This window comes from Phyllostomus hastatus, unplaced genomic scaffold, assembly GCF_019186645.2.
Source record: "Phyllostomus hastatus isolate PE091 unplaced genomic scaffold, TTU_PhHast_1.1 phas_scaffold_12, whole genome shotgun sequence".
In the NCBI taxonomy this organism is placed as follows: Eukaryota; Metazoa; Chordata; class Mammalia; order Chiroptera; family Phyllostomidae; genus Phyllostomus; species Phyllostomus hastatus.
Genome location: NW_025334007.1, coordinates 1,816,873 through 1,837,955, shown reverse-complemented (window position 1 = coordinate 1,837,955; position 21,083 = coordinate 1,816,873). Strand labels below are relative to the sequence as shown.

Sequence of the window (21,083 nt, the reverse complement as noted above, 5' to 3'; positions counted from 1 at the left end):
ATGACTATGTTCAGGAACAACAATCTGAATTCACTATTAAAGTTATAAGATAAAAATTAATATATAATTCCAACCAATTCTACTTTGGGAAGGTATATATCATTCATCACCCTTATATTCAGCTAGCACTGTTATAAATTAATTCTGCAATTCGTACTTTCAACTGATAAATCATTTTAAATTAGTATTTAGGATATTGTTTAGCACTTACTTTTATTTAATTTTATCACATTATTATTATTCTGGAAACGTAATTAAAAATGCTTATCACTTTAGGGCAGACTTCCTGTGAAATTAATGATCTGTTTAAATAACAGAGTGTTATAGAAACTTGTAGGCCAAATGAAAGTCTCTTATTTATAAATTCCTCTAATAAAAAAAGACAAACACTATATCATCTTTGACATTATAATCAGAAAATTAAAACAAAATTATATTGTAGAAGAAAACATTGAGAACAGCTGATTTAATTCAAAGGAAAATGATCTCCTTACTTGGCTTCCCAATGTAAGATCTGCTAAAGACCTAAATAAACACTGCACAAGTTCTATTCTCACCATAAAACAGAAATCTACCAGGATGCATCTGAAGAAATCAAACAACTGATTTAAACTTATCAGCTTGGCTTCATAGAAAATCAGTAATTTGCAGCAGAAATAAAATGAGAGGAACACGCAAATCAGACACTGCTGATCTGAATAGCCACAGGTGCTCTAATAGGAGTTCTCACTCCAGTATCTTCCAGGATCACTAGCTTTTTGCTGCTGTTGTTATTTTTTTTTTCATGAAAGTGGAAAAAATATAAAGCAAATTAAATTACCAGGTCATTACCAAAAAAGACATGTGACAAAACAGTAATTATGTTCATAACTAGCACTACTTATTAACAATGGAAATAGAAATAACCTATTTTTTCTATTAAAAATGGTAAAGGGCAAATTACAGAACTAAAGACCAATCAAACATTAATGACATTTCCAATACAGCACTTTACAATGAACGGAGCCAAGAGCAGGGCTGTTTCTCAGGATTTACCTCATCAGAACATTCTCATGTATCAAATTAATGACAGAAAGTGGCAAGCAAAATTAAGCTGTAGCTGTCTAAAGTATTTAATGGAATAAAGGAAACTTTATACAAAATAATTATTGGAGCTTTTGTGATGTCAAATAAAATGATTCCAGAGAAAATAACTCACATGTTTCAAGAGAAAAATATTACAAGATGTCATATTGAGACTATTAATAGAGAAATGTAACACTGTTAGTCATTTTTAAACATTAGCAATTTTGAAATTGTATCTCTGAGAAGAGGAAATGTCCATATATAACACATACTCACAAAATGAATATAAGAAAATGAACTAAAGGATCATGGATAATTTGTACTTTTAAAATATGGAAAACATGAAAAAATGTAACTATGCTCATGGGCAGATGATTTTTAAAAGTTTCAGATTATACTTTGCAATAATACAATGAGTAAAAAAAGTTAAGAAGAAATTTGCACAGCTTTTTATTACTGTTTGTAAAAAAAAAGCCCTATAAGTTGATTAGATGATGTAGAAAGCACATTAAATTAAAATTAAGGTTTTTGAGATGGAAGAGTCTTGACTTTTATCAGAAATAGTTATCAGGTCAACCAGCTTGTCATATATTTAACGACTTGATAACAGGTGATTTCAGGTTTATGAGGCCTATTGGAACCCTCAGAATGTATTTATTAAGTTAAATGTGTGTGTAAAAATATACACATTTATTATATATATGTGATTTGTGTATACACACGTAAATTCATGCAATGGAAAGCATTTTGATATCACAAAAATAAATGTACCTATTGATTTAGTTCAACTAATTGTAAGTACTTTTGTGGAGCGGTATTTTAGGAACTTTAAGAAATTGACTGACGGCCATATTCATTCATTCTGGGCACGGGAGTGACATGAAGGAAACATTTTATTTCAGTCTTTCCAAAATACTGTTCCTTGGCATATGAGTTCTGTGGTATGTGAGGTATATGAACACATTTCTGCAAAAACAAGTTTCTATGGTGTATTAAGTTTGGGTTAACCTTTTAAGCTTGGAAAATATAAAAGGTTGGCCATAAATCTTCAGCAGACTAATACAACATGTAAAATTTGGGAAGTAAAGTTGATGAAAAAATCTTCTAAAAATGAAAAAGTAAACATTGTGCAAAATTATTATTCCTTATAATAAACCTGAGACATGGTGTTATTCTTAGTTACAATAGCGATAATGATAGTGATGATAATACAATAGCTCATTATATTGTAAATATGCATTTTCAAGCAAATTATGGTTACTTTTCAAATTAGATAAGTGAAGAGACAAAACTTTAGGGGGAATCTGGATACATGCATAGAAATACGGGGGAACTATATTAGCTGTAGGTTCATTTTTGCTTGGTAGAGAGCTAATTATCAAAATGGAGAAGGAAAATCTGAGTTGAAGTCTCAGCCTCAGTAAAAATACTTTAGAAATGAAATCCATTCAAAGTATTCGGATACGAGACACCGAAACATTTTGTTGCCAATGTATGCTCTTACAGTGGACATCATCGTGGTCATTGATAAACAACTGCCACTTAAGTTGATTCCAGGTTATTTAACAACATTCCTCAAATATATTCTTTGAAAAATCCTCTACTAATAGTGTCCTTTAAAATGAAAATATTAAAATTTCTCCCTAACAGCTCCTAGGACACTTGTCTGGCACATCTTTGGGGACTAGATCTTTATAGAATCGAGTGAATTCACCAGATAGTTGCTGGGGACCTGCGGGACGATCCTGCTCTCCGGCTGCCTACCCTTTGTGCATAGGGAGTGGCGGCTGGCAAGGAAAACAACAACCAGGTTATGAAAACATAAATAGGGAATGCTTTGGATAGTCACAAATGCTAAAAAAAATAAAAATAAAAATAAATAATCCATGAAATAAAATAGGGCATGCTATGGCAAGGGTTATCTGGGTGTGCATTTGAGATTCATAACTTCTCTGTCAGTTTTCTGGAACAAATATTCATTTATATGACAGAAAACAAGGAAAATGGGTTGAATCTAAATCACATCAAATATTCCCAATACTGCAAGAGTCTTCACTGGGACCCTAGTATGATGCTTCTAGTTTCCCTTTTATATTTAAGGTTCATAGAGAAATTTTTCACAATGGCATGCTGTCATGTAATGGTAGACTTGAGAAGTACACCTCTGAGTTTATAAGAAGAAAGACGTCCATTTCTCTATCGCTACACATCCTGTGAGCAGCGTTTCCAGGTACAGTCAATGGCTTGTGGCATGTGTATAATCTTTTGCAACTTCTGCAACTCTTGCTTGTCATTACCTCCTACACTACTAACCATGTCAAAATAACAATAATAGGCACTCTAAATAGGGGAGTAATCAGTTCTGTGTAGTAACACACAGAGGTAGCACTTCAAAGGAGGAACAGACTTAAAATGAACTGCATTGTGTCCGCCATTGTATCTACATTGCTGGGTAAAAGAACGTATTTCTGCTATGACTCTAGGGGGTTTCCTATTGGAACCCAAATCTCTGTAATAGTTGTGCATTTTCTTCTTCTGTGGTTAAATGATTTCATTATCAAATAAATCCTGAACAAATTCCCTATGTGGGCTTACACTGTCTAGTTCATAAATCAGTGAGGTAGGCTGTAAAGTTAGACTGTTCTGAGTCATTTGGCAATCAAATATGCCTATTTACACTCTAAAAGTCTTTTTTATTCCATAATGAAATCATAAGCTTAATGTAATAGACCAAAATCTACATTTTAAGTCTTTATTTTTTAAGCCATTGATTTAGATCATTTGGAATGCTTAAATTTAAATGTGGCTCAATATATTTAAAGTAAGTTATAAAGTTTAGCTTCCAAAAACAAAGGAAGACCTCACTTATCAATTGTTCTGATCTTTAGCTAATGCAATCGGTTTAAACAAATAGCTTTCTCTAGTAAAAAGAAGATCCCTCTTTTCTATGTGATACTCAGGTTTGGCCACAGTGTTAATGGTACAGAAAATACAAGGAACACGTCCCTATGTTGATTAAGATGTCTTTTTGATGATAATCGGTTTGCTTCCTAAATTGTTCAGTTTTTTCCTGTTATTCATGTATAGGAATCTACTATGTGGGACGTGAGGTTGCAAAAGACGGAATCGGAAATCGGCCAGACAAAAGAAAAAGAATAGTTTAGCTACTGCAGTCACTGCTAGGCAACGCCCCTGCTTCTTGTGGTTATCTGAGGAACAGGGTTATGGTTTCATCTATAACATGTGCATCATCCACACATAATACTATGGAGCTTTTCAACACGTACCCACACATATGGGATCATTCCTACATGATGGAGATTGCAAACATGAAATTGCTGGACAAGGAAACAAGTGCAGATGAATATATCTTCATAATTTGAAGACTTAAAGACATTTAAGTATCTATTTAGACATAGTTATGAGGGCCCCTTCAATGATTTAGAGGCACATCCGAGCTAACCGGCATGTTATCGTATGTGGAATTGGGGGTGGGGGTAAAGAGAAAAAAGAAAACCAAGCTGAGATCATCCTCAAAGAGCTACACTGAAAATTCTACTTGTCCAATTACCTTATTTTTCAGATCATAAGATGCACCTAGGTTTTAGAGGAGAAAATAGGGGAAAAAAATTGAAGCAAAAAATGTGGTAAAACATGTAATAACAACATAATATTTTACCAATATAAATGCAAACAGAACTCAACAGCAGCATTAACCACCATTATTCCTCCCAAATTTGGGGGTGGGTGGGAAGGTGCATCTTATAGTCTGAAAAATACGGTAATATGTTCATGCAGGAGTTCTCAGCTATGTTTTCTACATTTACTTATTTCTCCTAAGAGTAATGGGACAGTTAAAAAGGAGAGAAAGTGACCAGTGGTTAGATTTCCACCCTGACTCCCCACCCACTGGAACCTTGACACAGTTATAGTTGGAAATCTTTATCAAGGAGTAGTGAGAACTGTGTTGTGAAATCAAGTGCTGGAGAAATGCAGCCATGACCAGTAACGTATCCTGCAGAGTTGCTCTCAACCTTGGCTACACAATAGAATAACTGGGGGGAGGTTCTGAAAATTCTGATGACTGAGTCTACCCAGAGACTTTCACGTGATTGGCCTGGGGTATGCCCTAGGTACTTGTTTTTATAGACCACAGATACTAAAATTAAATCTCTGCATTTTTGTATGTTCTTCAGGAAAATTAGGGAATAAACAACTACATTCATGCCATGTGTTTCTCTGCAGTTACACAATTTGATAATTTTATTCTGTAAAATCATTTCAAAGACACACTCATAGGTTTTATATTTTAATCATACCATTTTTGAAATAGCCCTTAAGTTTGTGATTTCACTATCTAGAAGATAGATTTCTATATTAGAAGAGTTTTCCTCATTTACTTTCTGCTATTTAGATCAATAAGATATCATCTTAATTTTGTACTTTAATAAAAAAATCTCTCTACATGGGCTGGCACGAGCAGTTGATGCTGCAGTCACATCATCTAAGATTCTGGTTTAAGTATTTTTTGAAATAAAATACTCTGCCCTGACTGGTGGAGCTCAGTGGGCTGAGAGTCATCCTGCAAGCCAAAAGGTCGCCGCTTCAATTCCTGCTCAGGGCACATGCCTGGGTTGCAGCCAGGTCCCCAGTTGGGAGCATATGAGGGGCCACTGATCAATGTTTCTCTCCTTCTCTTTCTCCCTCCCTTCCCCACTCTCTAAAAATAATAAAATCTAAAAAAGAAAAAGAAATAGTCTGTTGAACACATGTTCTCATGCCCTTGCAGTATGCAGTTTTATTGTCTAAAAAGTTAAGCTTTACTCCTGTGAGCTCATATCGCTAAATAAAAAAATGAAATATTTTTAATCCAATTTAGAATCAAAAGACCCAGTTCTCTAATCATAACAGGTAACTGATCAATCAACATCCTGAGGCAGCGGGAAGCTCATTCCTGCCCTCGAGTTGAAAAATGCAAATGGTATGCAAGAAAGTATCTTGAAATACAACTTCTTTTATATATAATAAGAGTATATCTGTCACAAAGTTATACATGAAGCATGCATTTCCTTAATACTGAGAATTTTTTTACACTTGAGAAGCTCAAAAGGCAGAAAAAGAAGGCTCTATTAACAAATATAAATTGAGGAGCACAATTGCCAGTACACCACACGGTGGAGTCAGACCTCCACAAATCTATGTGGCCCGTTTGTGACAGGAAATCCGAGCACATCTGTGTTAAGGTGACCAAATACGGTAATGCCATTCATTCTGTCCTGCTACTCAGGGATATACTAAAACAAGTATTACATTTGTGAAAAGGGAAAGCTAATCTTTTAACGGGCAATGCGTTTTTATGAAAATTTAAAGAAACACATTGTTTTTTTTAATAATGCAAAGGATTACAATTACCCTGCATTATTTATACTTAGAAAGACGCCATTTTGGTGGAATTCTTTGTGGGTTCTTTATCTGACACACCATGCTTAAGTTCTTTTTATCCGGAAAACCTCTTTACTCTCTATTTGTTTCTTTCAAGGGTATTTCAAATTGACTTCAGGAAATTCAATCCTTGAAGTAAATCTGAGTACTTGATAAGGCTGTTCCAGATAACAATTCAGTTGCTGTCATCTTAAAATAAAATCATGGAGAAGAATGTTTCAATAGCTTTCAGGGGCTTTGCATTTTCCAACATTACATGCTACTATTTGGGGAATTCAAAATCAAGAATTATCTAAAAAACGCCGGTGCAACCAGAAATGCACAAAAAATGGATTCGCGCTTGTTCGTACTTGATCTCTTTCTTCAAGTAGACTGGAAATTTGTTAACTTACCAGTGTGTCTTTATTGGCAAGTATTTTGGACTTCTACAGTTAATACTTTTACTATAGCCTTTTTATTTTAAAAAAACAAATACAACGTTTATATTATGTTATCATAAAGTAATTAGTAGGTTATGTTCATGTTTATAGAATCCTATATGCATATCTAAGTGAAAGAAAACATTCAAGGTCCCACGCCACAATCTTTTCAACTAAAGATTTTTTTCCCTAAAAGCTCTCATTTCTTTTTCTCAAACAATAACAGGTTTTGCCTATCTCAGATTTGTTACTCATAGTTTTATTCTTCCAGCCTCAAAAAGTAACTCTAAATATTTTATAACAGGCTTGTAATGTTAATATTTATTATTTATACTCTACAGAGTTTTCTTCAACTCTATTTCAAAAGTGAATGCTTGATAACTGAAAAATGCATGAATTTGGAGGAATGTTTGATTAAAGTTAAAAAATAAGCAGTTCTACTTTGCCTTTACTTTATAGTTACGTAGTTCTTAGCAGTCACAAGTTCTCATCCCTATCACGCTTTTTTCCTATAAAATGCTCTATGTAACTCAACTTGGGAAAGTCTTAGGAAGAGTCAATGCTAGAAAACTTGACTGGTCTTTCTGTGAGTTTGAAGAGCTGCCTCTACTGAGGAGGTTTGAACTCTCACATGTGCTTCCTATTATCTCCTATTGACTAGGGCGTTCACATGTGTGATCCCAGTGAAAAACTCTCGCGAGGGTTCTGTCATCAGGAATTGCCCTCAACCTCACTTACTTCGCTGTCGATTGCAATGGTCAGTGAGGAAACCTTCTGCTCTGGACTTGTTAAGTCCATCAGAATTTTCTGTGCTCTGCCCCATAATCTCAGGGATTTTCTTGGTCAGACTTAGACAGTATGGAAAAGCAACCTATGCTCTCGCGTGCACCAATGTTCTGGGTACCAATTTAACTGGGATTCACTACACTGCAATTGCATTGTAACCATTAGCTATAAATCCAATATTTTACTCAACCTTTACCCGATATGGGATGGGGAGATAACCTTCGAATGCCCCTTGCATCAGAGTATATTGGTCTGAGTTATCCTTGGTTAGAGAGCTCATAACATGCGTGTGCACATATGATTTGAAAAGCAGATCAAGTACCTTGCTATCAGAAAGTCCTAAAGACATTTAAATAAATAATACCTATGATACTTCATGTACATTTACATGTTATTTAAAATAGAAGTACAGAATTTTTAAAATACTTCCCAAGGTGCAAGTTAGTTTAGACACAGGCTAAATTTACTTAGTATACAGTCGACATAGATTTATTTTCATTACTGTTTTAACTCTCATTGTAGCAAAACTTTTAAACACATTTCATAATTCAATTGAAGAAGGCTGAATGTGTGCGAGTGCAAGTAAATATAGTATGATTAGTAATGAAATGCAAATGTGCATCTCTTAAGTTCTTTTTAACTACTTGCAACTCATTAAATGTATAATATGAAGATTATATATCACTTGTGATTCTGATATAACAAAGATGAGTTGCTGGTAAAATGTTTGATGCTGCATTTTGAATAGGATCACCAGAAATATTTTCTTTAGAATTTGAATTCCTCTGGTTTTCCATGTCTTAAGCATACTAGTTCAAAAATACGGGTGAAGAGAATCCTTCAGTGTTTTAGTGCCCCTGTCTCTTAGGCGGCTCTATGTCAGATTCCTCTACTACATACTTTCAAAAATAAATCTTAGTTCTAATCTAGAGCTCTTTTTCTCCCTTTCCTCCACATAGTGAAATCACTCCATCGAGTAACCCTCTGCACAGCTAACTGAATACAATTTAAGCTCAACATTCAGCAGTAACTTGTTCCAAAGATAAAAACCCAAAGAACAGAAGCGCACTCCCTGTCAACTTGCCTGGGCTTCCTGAGGCATTTGAGACGCGTCCACTTTGTCGGTGATATAGGCTGTCAACTGCTTGTCGATGGAGGAGAGGGACTCTTGAATGGAGTGCAAGGATTTTTCAATCTCCTGGGCAGACTGGATACTCTGTTCAAGCAACTTTTGCCTTCTCACGGCCTAAAGAGGGAATAAGGAGGAAGCGGTTCAGTGTTTACTCGCTATTTTCCTGCAGTCGTGCTGCCAAGGAAATATAGATTCTTCCACCATCACCTTTTTGTAAGACAGATTTCGCAGCTTCCTGCCACTCATTCAGCTCTCCTTCTAAAGCTACAAATAGAGAACAAGGAAAAAGGGACAGCACACAGAGCTACAGGATCAGGAGTCCTTTCAGGACGAAAGCACAGGATTATGTCCATCGAGGAACGAGGCTGGAAAAAAACATTAGTGAAATCATCTCAGTCATTGCAATCTGTCGTTCTCAGGCTGAATGTTCCTGCTGATCTCATTATGTAGTTGAAGAGATTTGGTTTACTTAGAATAGGGTCATCGTCATCACAATCCAATTCAAGATAGATAATCCACTTCCACCAGTGAGACCCATATACAATCTGTTCAGAATCAGCTCCTTTTCAAAAAGGGAATGTTAGATAACCATCTGGTTCAAGATTCATTCTGCATACTATTTCAACTGGTTTTGCATGGTCTTTTTTTTCCCCCTACTTTTTTTCACAAGTTGGATTATGGAAATTGCTTGTACAATTGGATTTGTGTTACTGCTGAAGTAGAACAAATAATAAGTAACCCTAATATAGCTGCAATTAATCTTGATTGTTATTATAAGTATGATTAGAATAATCTAACACTTTTCAATTATAAATAGCATGCTGAACAGATCAGAGTCTCCCTTCAAGGATATGTTCACCTTTTAAAAAGTAGGCATGAGATTAAGGACAGGGACAGGCAACTGTGGGAGAATTCCTTTAAGATTGCATCCTATCAAAGTATTGCTTCTTATTATAAAATATATAGTCATGATTACCTGGTACAAGAGAACTATCCTTCCCACAGACCATGACTGGGGTTTGAAAAATGATCCTGCTTTTCATGTTCCATAGAGGCTATTAGACCATATGCAAGCATTTACTCAAAATGGATTAAAAACTTGAACGTGAACCTGACACTTAAAATACTTAAGAAGAAAACAAGGAGTAAGCCCCTTGTTATCAGTCTCAGCGATGTTCTGTGGATTCAACTCCAACAACAAGGGAAATGAGAGAAAAATAAACAAATGGGACTACAACTAATTAAAAATCTTCTGCACAGCAGAGGAAAACAGCAACAGAATGAAAAGGCAACCTACCGAATGAGAAAAGACACACGCAAATCATACAGCTGGTAAGGAGTTAATATCCAAAAGTACAGGGTCCAGTGGAAGTAGCACCTGCTTGAGTGTGGTTGGTAGGATAATAATATGGGTGTAGAACATTTCACCTGAAATGTCATATGGCGTGCTTGAGCGTGATACTGTTATGTTTCAGAATGGCATGCTTCTGATTTTATAATAAAAAGGGCATTATTTGTTCCGGACGCCTGTCTATAAAGAACTCATACATCTCAATGACAACAACAAAAAGAAATGATTAAAAAATGAGCAGGAAATCTGAATAGATATTTTTCCAAAGAAGACATACAGCTGGCCAACAGGCACATGAAAAGGTGTTCAATATCACTAATTACGGGGAAATGCAAATCAAAACGACACCTGTTAGAATGGCAATTATCCAAAAACATAAGAACAGTACTGGTGAGGATATGGGGAAAAAGGAACCCTTGTACATGGCTGGTGGGAATGTACATTGTACAGGCACTATGGAAAACAGGATGGAGATTCCTCTAGTAAAAAACACAACTACCACATGATCCAGAAATTCCATTTCCGGGTATATATCTGAAGAATATAAAAACACCAACTCAGAAAGATAGATGTATACTTATGTTTACTGCAGGACTATTTACAGTAGCCAAAATATGGAAACAATAAATGTGTCCATTGATGAATGGATGGATAAAGATGTGGTTAGGTATACTCAGCCACAAAAACTGTTAAGTCCCACTATTTGCAACACATGGTATTATGGCGTGTAAAACAAGTCACATGAAAAATGAGAAATACTGTATGATTTCACTTATATGTGGGATATAAAAAACAAAAACAGAAACAGACAGATGGACAAACAAAACAACAAAAAACTCACAGAGGCAGACCACAGACTGGTGGTTATGAGAGGGCAAAGGGTGAAGTGGGTAAAGGGGGGTTAATCGTATGGTCACGGTTGGAAACTAGGCTTTTGGTGGTGAGCAAATTGTAGTATATATAGATGTCCAATTATAATGCTGCACACCTGAAACTTATATAATGCTATAAACCAATGCTACCTCAAGTAAAAAATGTTAGAAATTACATAAAGAATAGAAATGCTGGCTCTTAAGAGATGTTGGCAATGTCATTCTTTTTTAATAAAGCCTACATGGAACACAGTGTTACTCAAATATGAACTAGGCTAAAGGCGTCTGGGCCAAGGGCAAAAGGAGCCGAAGTCTCATGATGCTGCCTGAGCGCAGAGGGCATTCCCAGTGTTTATACCCGTCCCATAAAGCCTAGCATGTTGCCTAGGCTTTCCCTTCTTTGCATGCTACCCATTCCCTTAGTTTCAATGACACCTCATAAGCCGACAACTCTCAACTCTGCATCTCCAGGCCAGATTTCCCCCTTGCCCTCCAAACGTGCACATCGATGGCCCTGCTCGACTTCTCCACTAGGATGTCCCACAGCCACCCAAAACTTCGCGACTCATCTAAATACAGTCCCATTGTGTCCCCCTTCTGATTTCTTTGCTACTTCCCTACCTTGGCTTTGTCCTTTCCCTGCATTTTGCCTATTTCAGTGATTTATAATTAATCGTTGCCTCTAGTAGACATAATTCTAGATATTTCCTCCTCCTCTATCCTAGCCGTCACCACTTTCCAATTAATCAGTCAATAAACCACCAGTTGTTTCTTCTGCCTCCTAATACTTCTTGCATCTTTCCTTTCTGCCTCTCCCCACTGTCTTCACTCTGGTTAAAGCCATCACCATATCTTGCCTCCAATCTGATACGCCTCTTGGCCGGCATCCCACACTGTCATTGCCCATCTGCAAAGCAGCTACGATGTGTTCCTTCTGAAAGGAAATTATGGCTCTCTGCTGAAAATCTTCTAGTGTGTCATTTTTTCTTTAGTATAAAAGCCATACCCATAATATGGCTTTCAAATCCCTTCAGAATCCCTGCTGGCATCTCCTACTCCTTGCACTAGCTCTATAGAAATTTCCTTTTTCATTTCCCAGTACATATTACAGCCCTCTTGATAGTTGGCCTTTATTTAAACATGTGGTTCCGCTTTCCTAGAACAATCCCACCCCCAACTTTTTTTCTTAGCTAATATACATTTATCCTCTGAGGCTTACCTTGGAAATGCGGACATCTCCCCCCAACCCAGGTGGCTGTCCCTGACAGCCTACGCGCCTTCATGCACCTTGTATTTCTGTCTTAGCATGTATCATACTGTATTGCAATTTTCCATCAATTGTCTTTCTCTCTTTTAGCCTGTAAGTTCTAATGAAGACAGAGACTATAGCTGTCTTTTTCATTCCTTGACACCAAGTCCCAGAATAAAGGCCAATACTTTTATGACTGGATGAATAGTATAACAAGGCTTTTTAATGAGAAAACAAAGAAGGGTGGAAGTAGTCAAAGACAAAAAATAAGCGCACAAGAAATTGGCAGGGGAATAAAAAAGATCACCACTACTCAGAGATGTATAACAGACCTTGGATTTTTTTTAAGTATTAGAGTTATCAGAATAGGATAGAGCATTATTTGGAACAAACTATTTCTATTAAAATATTCTGCCCAAATCGGTGACCAAGGCATTGCCCTGTACTCTAAATCAAATACAGTTTCCTATTTTTTCTGTCAAAACTTCAAGTAGAAGTTACATCACATACTAACTCAGATAACACTGCTCACGGCTATAATCAGAGCTCTCTGTATTGTAGAAGAAAATGCCTAAAGCCTACCGAGAGTTTCTCCAGAGAAATGGATGTTTCATAATAAAATTTCACCATTGTGACAGGTGGCTGGAGAGACCTTCCAATCACAGTATGCAGAAATTGGCTACTTAGGCACTGTTTAAATTTGGTCCTTTATCTGGCTAAAGGCAAAAACAGTCTCCCCTTTTGTGCACATCTGTAGAATTTTAATACAATTGAATAGGATATAATATGGCAAAATGCTGAAGAACTGATCTGGCCTCAGACTTAGTTTTAGAAATCCATCTTTTCCATCCATGAGATTTCTGTGGGTTGAAAGGAATGAAATGGCCTAAGAGATGATGGCGGAGTTGACCTTAGGTGGGTTGGCTCTTTGCCCGGCCTGGTGGTCAACAAAAGAGACTGGTTTACACAGATTCTTTGATTATCTCAGTGAGTGAAAAGACCCAATGTCAATCTAAGCATGCAGAATTCTTTGAATTAGTCATGGCATAAGCTGCCTTCTATTTCCAAGCATCTTATTAGACAGACTCGGATGGGATGCTAGGCCTCTGGATTTTCTGGGACTCTCTGCCCACTTGACCTGTGCCCCCATTGAATGAAGTTAGTAAGAAATCCTGAACCATAATTAAAATTTTGTTGTTGTCCCAGAGCACTGATCAACTGTTGCTTTAAAGTGTTATTTCATGCATTTAGCTAATCTGCTCAGTAATAAGAGGAATCATACAGCTAGACAGAAACAGCGAATGTGAGGAGAGTTAGAAAGACATTAAAAGACTGGAGATCAACAATAAAATTTCAATGTAGAAAATGCAATCCTAGTAACAGTTACCAAGAAAACACATAATGACAAAAATTTAAACTTGGTTTTCAAAAAAAAAAAAAACTGAAAGAAAATTAAGTTAAAAAAATCAATATACATGAAAAGACATCACTTCCTCAAGTACTCTGCAATATAAAATTAAAAGTTTAATGATTTTTGTTGGCAATGGAAAGTTGTCTTCACAGTGAATTGTCTGTCATATTCTTATATTTTAAATAAATTATTAACTCATGTACTTCAATATTACAAACATGTAAGTCAGAGTGCGGCATGCCTAAGAAACTGTGAAAGAATATTTTTATTTGTTCTGAGAGAATACATTTTGCATGTGAAATAAAAACTGAAAATTTGAACCCAAGTATAAAGGGGGACCCAAAATATCCATAATTACCTTCTGGAGGGTGGGCCCCATGTAGTACAGGCTTCCCCTGCTAGGTGACTATTCTAGGAACCCATCTGCTTCAGGGTACCAGCTGGCGTTGTATGAGAAGCTGTGTTCAGCTTCAGTGAATTTTTCTGAAGACTCTTTCAGTGCGTGTGCCCATTTTGCGATGGGTGATTTACGAATGCACCTGCCCACACGAGGCTGAGTGCCCACCGGTTTCTGACCAAAAATGGCATGACTCCGTGCCCCACCCTCCCAATTCACCTGATCTCACCCCCAGCAACTTACTTTCTGTATCCATGGATGAAAAAAGTCCTCAAAGAGAAATGTTTTGCCAATATGGGAGAGGTGAAACAAAATTTGGCAGAAGCATGAAAAGACATCAAAATTGATGAGTTCAAAAATTTTTGAGAAGTAGAAAGAAGTCTCAATAGGTGCATTGCATCAAAAGGAGAGTACTTTGAAGGTAAATGATGTTTTAACATGTAAGAATAAATATACAATTTTTATAAATAAATTTGAGTTTTGGGGCGCCCCCTCATAAATGTATTTAAAATACAATGCAGGCTTAAAAACAGAGAAACATTTAGACAAATTATCCCAATAACTTTTTACAGATCATCATTCATTAATGGAACTATACATTGTAACTGTATTTATTAATTTTAATAATTTTTGTCTCATTGAAGTGGTGATAGGTAAGCTCATTAGGAATGTGGTTACTTTCACTATTAAAATAGTACTTTCTGAAAGAATTATTTTTTAAACTTCTTTTAAAGATTTATTTATTTATTTTTAGACAGAGGGGAAGGGAGGGGGAAGGGAAGGGAAGAAGAAAGAAAGAGAGACATCAATGTGTGGTTGCCTCACATACACCCACAACTGGGGACCCGGCCTGCAACCCAGGCATGTGCCCTGACTGGGAATTGAACCAGCGACCCTTTGGTTCACAGGTCAGCACTCAATCCACTGAGCCACACCAGCCAGGGCATGAGAAAATTATGATAAAGATACAGTTCCCTCACGGTTAAGCTTTCTAGCCAGCAGCAAACACTTATTTAAGCACATAATATATTGAAGCATTAAACTATAATCATACTATCATTTACAGGAAGACTGCCACCAAACCAGGAAAAAATTGAGTAGAATGCAAGGATAAAATGTTTTTTTTTTTTAGCCGAAGAAAGAAAAAGAAAGCCTGCATCGTTTAAGTTAAAGAGTACCAGAAGGGTGCTTCTGTCCAAAATTTCCCATCCTACACTGACTGCTGCTCCCTCCTCAGTCACACACTCCACAAATTAAAAAGGTATATGCAGAGATTACAAAAAACGTTTACTTACATAAAGAAATAGTTCAGAGACCGTTAATTCACAACACTGCAAGAGCATAAGACCATTAAAAACAAACAAACAAAACACTTTCTTCCAATAGCTGTGGGGTTCAGAAGTAGAAATGTAAGAAATTTTGTTTGTTTCTTCTTTTATGAGGGTGTTATTGTTTTACTTCATTTGGTTTTCAGTAGGGGGCAAAGGGGGGCGGAAGAGGAAAAGAGAATTTTGATGCCTGAGATGTGATTGTGGAGAACCAAGTGGGTGCAAGTCTCACGTAGAGATTGGCCTCAGGTGTCTCTGCCACGGACCCCCTCGGGGAGGATGCAAGAACGACAGAAATCCTATGGAATGGTAAGTGTGCAAAGGGTGCACTTTGACTTCTTAGCATGTTGCACGAACCTTTGTTTTTATCCAATTATGTAATAAAATATTGCTTGTTTGCTTACTTACTAGCTGCTGGGCATCAGGGGCTCTCAGTTTTTCTCTTCAAATTACTGAATAGATCCAGGTTTAGCATTGTGAAATTGGTTCTTCCTCTGGTCTGTACTAGAAATAGTACTGATATTTTGAGAATCATTAGTGTGTAAAGGATACTTAAAGGAATGACACTCCATAAAAGAACAAAAGGAGTGGGTGTAGAAGAAAAGACAGTGTTCAAGTGTAAAAATCATTCTATATACAACTGAATCCAGTTTGCCAAAATTTGTCTTTAGAATTTTTCCTTATATGTTTGTGAGTAAAATTGTCATGGGACTTACCCTCTTGTATGACTTTTGTCCAATTTTGGTAAAAAAAAAAAAAGTCTTATATTCTTCAGCCTCTCTGAATCAGCTTGGGATGCCATAACAGAATACCAAATAGTAAGTGGCTGATACAGCACACATTTCTTTTGCACAGTTCTGGAGGCTGAAATGTCCAAGATCAAAGTGTGCACAGATTTGGTGTCTGGTTTGCAAATGGCTTCCTTCTTGCTGGATCCTCAAAGGGCTGAAAGAATCATCTCTCTTGGATCTGTTCTCTTTTTTTGTTAAGATTTTATTTATTTTATTTTGAGACAGAGGGGAAGGAAGGGAGAAAGAGAGGGAGAGAAACATCAATGTGTGGTTGCCTCTCATGTGCCCCCTACTGGAGACCTGGCCTGAAACCAAGGTATGTGCCCTGACTGGGAATTGAACCAGCAATCCTGTGGTTTGCATGCCAGTGCTCAGTTCACTGAGCCACACCAGCCATGGCAGTTCTGTTCTTATCAGGGAGGGCATTGCAGACCTTCTTTCTTTTTGGAATGACTTCCTTTCTTTTAGAAAGGGTCTGCTGGGGTAAAATCCCAGTTTCCCTTTCTCTGAAAGCATCTAAACTTCCCACTGTTCTTAGTAAGTAATTTTGCTAGGTGTTCAATTCTAGGCTGATAGCAATGTTTTTCTCAACAGCCTGAATATACTACCCCCTTTTTTTTTCCTTCTGATTCGTGTGTGGTAGTTAAGAACTCTAATGTCAGTCTAAATTTCATTCATTCCTTCATAGGTTATCTGTCTTACTTCTCTGGTTGCTGATTTATCTTTGTCTTTGGAATTCTGCAGTTTCACTATGATATGTCTAAGAACAGATTTCTATTTATTTATTGTTCATGTTACATACTGTGCTTCCTGGTTAACTGAATTCTGCAACTGCCTCTGGAAATTTCTCTTCAGTATCCTTCATGTATTCCTACTGAACCATGTTCTTTATTCTCTTCTTCACGACCTCCCATTAGACATAAATTAAACATTCATAATCTACCCTGATATCTTTTGCCTTCCCACTCAGCTTTTTTCACCTTCCTTCTTAGCTTCTGGTAGCACATTGTATTTCAATTTTCTCTTAACTAGGTTTTCTTCAAATCTTTAATATACATCAAACATCCATTGTTTTAATTTTTAGATTGATAATTTTGGTAGTTTTACTTGGATCTTTGTCCAATCTCCCTCACCAATGTTTAGTATTTTATTCATTATTCTTTATTCAATTTTAAGGATCTTTTACTTCTTCAATAGTTTACCTATTTATTTTACACTAAGTCAACTAGCAATTTTAGTACCTGAAGTGGTAGACGAGTTGGTCTAAATTGCTAAGTGTTGTACATGATACCTTCACTTCATGACAACTTGTCTTCTTCTGCTTGTGGAGATTCCTTTATCGCGAGCTCAAATTTGACTGAATTTAATCTGTGAGAATACTGAGGGGATTTTGCTTTCTAAATTTGCACTGCATTTTTCTAGTGCTAGGGTGCTACCAGCTCGCATATACTATAACTTCATCTCTTATCTAGGGGATTCCTTGACCTTAATTGGTAATACACTCAAATAGAGATGTGCCCCAAAATAGGCCTTTACTTACAAATTTTCAGAAGAGACGACTATAATTATTTTTACTATTACTTTTATACTTAGAGCCAGGAGACAGATGGACACAGTTTTATACTGCTGCCCTCTGCAGATATATTGCCTCTTCCCTGGCCATCATATGTAGAATTTTACTTCAGCTCCTCAAGTTTGCTTGAGCCTGAGGTTCAGGTTTTGCTTCAACCAAATGGCTTAATTTGTGCAAAATCTGGGTTGCTGGTATTAGCTTTTAACCGCAGGGTACTGCATGGGTCACTGCTCATAGTTCCGTTATTACCTCTATAGCCTCAGTTTCATCCTTCTTTTTTTTTTTTTTTTTTTTGGTCCTGACTTTCAAAGGTTTACTCATACTTCCTTAAAAGAGAGTAAACCTCCCGGCATTCTGCTTTTCTGCAGAGGGCATTTCTGAATACTTCCACTGCCTCACCCCGACAATGGAAGTCGGCCTCATTTTATCATCTGTGAAGTAAGTTAATCAAACCCACCTCATAAAACTAATGTGAGCCTTAAGTTTTATACTGTTTATAATTTTCTAGCACAAGTGCTAACAGAAAATGTATTCAATACACAGCAGTTATTACTATTAATTTTACTATAGATTTATATTTTCTAAGATGTAGGTATTGACAGAATCGTAAGTATATTATTTTATTAGACAAATGACTTTCTAATGAAATTTTGACCTCATGACTAATATACCCTCTCTTCTTTTCCTGGATTACTTTATGATTTTCCTTCAATCAGTGTTTTATGCTGAGGTAGGCCAGGCCACTGAGTGAACAACTCAAAGTCATAATTACCTGGAAAAATTAATAGGTCCCTCAAGGTACCGATCATTAAAGTCTCCAATGAAACAGAATTAACCAATTTAGATTTTTCCTCTTCCCTTTTATTCTGTCTGGTATTTAATGTCAGGTGAAAGAACTTATAGATGACCATGAAAAAGACAGAAACACAAGAAAGATGAAATAATCGCCAATCAAAAGAACTGGTGAAGGCTTTGGACTATGAAATGTGTGAAACGTGTGATTTTTAATATTGAAGATTTTATGATGTTTTCTTTTAGTCATCTGTAATACTTTTAATCTTATACTGAAAGATCAAAATCGGGGCACTGGTTAATTTTAATATTCGCTTCTTATCAGGCAGCCTTCAATTTATTTTTCATGTATGTATGTATAGATTTTATTATAGATTTATATTTTCTAAGATGTAGGTATTGACAGAATCGTAAGGCATACAATATGCATGTAGGCATTTTATATTTTTATATAGGCATTTTATATTTATATTTTCTAAGATGTAGGTATTGACAGAATCATAAGGCATACAATATGCATGTAGGCATTTTATATTTTTATATAGGCATTTTATATTTATATTTTCTAAGATGTAGGTATTGACAGAATCATAAGGCATACAATATGCATGTAGGCATTTTATATTTTTATATAGGCATTTTATATTTATATTTTCTAAGATGTAGGTATTGACAGAATCATAAGGCATACAATATGCATGTAGGCATTTTATATTTTTATATAGGCATTTTATATTTATATTTTCTAAGATGTAGATATTGACAGAATCATAAGGCATACAATATGCATGTAGGCATTTTATTTATTTTATTAATCCTCACCTGACAACATTTTCTCATTTGCTTTTAGAGAGAGAGGAAGGAGAGACTGAGAGAGAGAGAGACATCAATGTGTGAGAGAAACATCAGTTGGTTTCCTTCTGTAAGCAGCCCAATCTGGTATTGAACCTGCAACCTAGGTAAGCGCCCCAACCGAGAATCGAACCCAACCAACTGAGTCACACCGGCCAGGGCAGACAGCCTTTGATTTTAATATAAGGAAAGGTTCACTGACATAGCAGGAATTGTGGTCAAATGGTCATGTGCCCAAGCTCAAACACAAGGAAAATTGGGTCTAAATGCTCAATTGCCTACTAGCTTTGTGCCTTTTAATACCCTTTCCACATCTATGAAATGGGCATGTGAAAGACCTTATACCATAAGCTATCATACAAACAAATGGCCATCAGTAAATGAGCAGATCAAAAAACTGTGGTACATTTACACAATGGAATACTACACAGCAGAAAGAAAGAAGGAGCTCCTACCCTTTGCAACAGCATGGATGGAACTGGAGAGCATTATGCTAAGTGAGATAAGCCAGGTGGTGAAAGACAAATACCATATGATCTCACCTGTAAGTGGAACCTAATCAACCAAACAAGCGAGTGAGCAAAATAGAACCAGAAACATGGACATGAACAAACTGACAGTAACCAGAGGGGTGCAGAGGGGTATAACAGGGCATAACAGAGTCAAGTCAAGGAACCTGTGTAAAGGACCCATGGACACAGACAATGGGGGTGGGGCAGATTGAATGGGGGAGGTGTGGGCTGGGTAGGGCAGGGGAAAGTAATGGGGGAAAATGGGGACAACTGTAACTGGACCATAAAAAATATCAAAAGAAAAAAATACAAGTTTTAACAAAGTTTAATCTATGTAGTTTTCTGACTGAACTACTAACAGATTTCATTTATTTCTAATTTTCTGTAGTCAAAAATTCAAAGCCAGTTAAATAATTGAGCTACATTAAATCCATTTACTACCCAGTGTTATTTTTATTGAATGAGACCAACTTTCTTGGTTAGTCTGCACAATTATTTTGAGATTCATTCCATGTTGTAGCTGACATAACAAGATCTTTTAGTCAGTAAGTCTTTTAGTTGTGGCCTTATTTTTTTAAAATAATTGATATGAGTGTAATATTCACAATGTTATAAAAATGTGAGAAGACTATATGTGAATATTGATTTCATAGTTGGTAAAATACATAAAACATTGATGAACCCAAGCAGAAGCTCTCTTAGAAATTTTTATTAGCATTAGGTGTTACATTTACAGATGTTTTAGAATCAAAGTTGTACATACACTATGAGACATTCATCATGAATTCTGATGGGTGTTAACATGAGAGAGAGAAAATGGCCAAGTAATAAATAAAAAATTTTCTAATCATCATCTGATGTATCATCAGATGTATTATCAGATACTTTTAAGATGAGTTTCATGACTCGGTCTATAGAAGTCTTAACAGAATGACAAGTCCATTTCTTCCTCAAAAAGCAACTTCTCAATCACACCTGGCATCCTGTAGCCTTGCTTACAATGAAATCTTTGAAGGCAATTGGTCCATAAAGATCATCAAGAACGTGCAGTTCAAGATCCCTTGCATGACTATGATATCCCTGTTCTTTTAAGACTTTGGGATCAATCCAA

General features: G+C 36.2%; 1 protein-coding gene across 4 annotated transcripts in view; it reads right to left on the bottom strand.

Moving 5' to 3' along the window:
- DMD (dystrophin) overlaps positions 1-21,083 on the bottom strand; it is a 1,939,942-nt gene that overhangs the window by 1,187,831 nt on the left and 731,028 nt on the right. For 2 of the 4 annotated variants that reach the window (XM_045855898.1, XM_045855897.1), the window contains exons 1-2: positions 9,052-9,224; positions 8,797-8,958 (exon numbers count right to left, since the gene is read on the bottom strand). In XM_045855898.1, coding sequence (XP_045711854.1) covers positions 8,797-8,958; positions 9,052-9,090 — 201 coding nt within the window. In that variant the 5' untranslated portion in view covers positions 9,091-9,224. Of the gene's footprint in view, positions 1-8,796; positions 8,959-9,051; positions 9,225-21,083 lie in introns of those variants that run through there. The other 2 variants (XM_045855895.1, XM_045855896.1) reach the window with 1 other exon arrangement.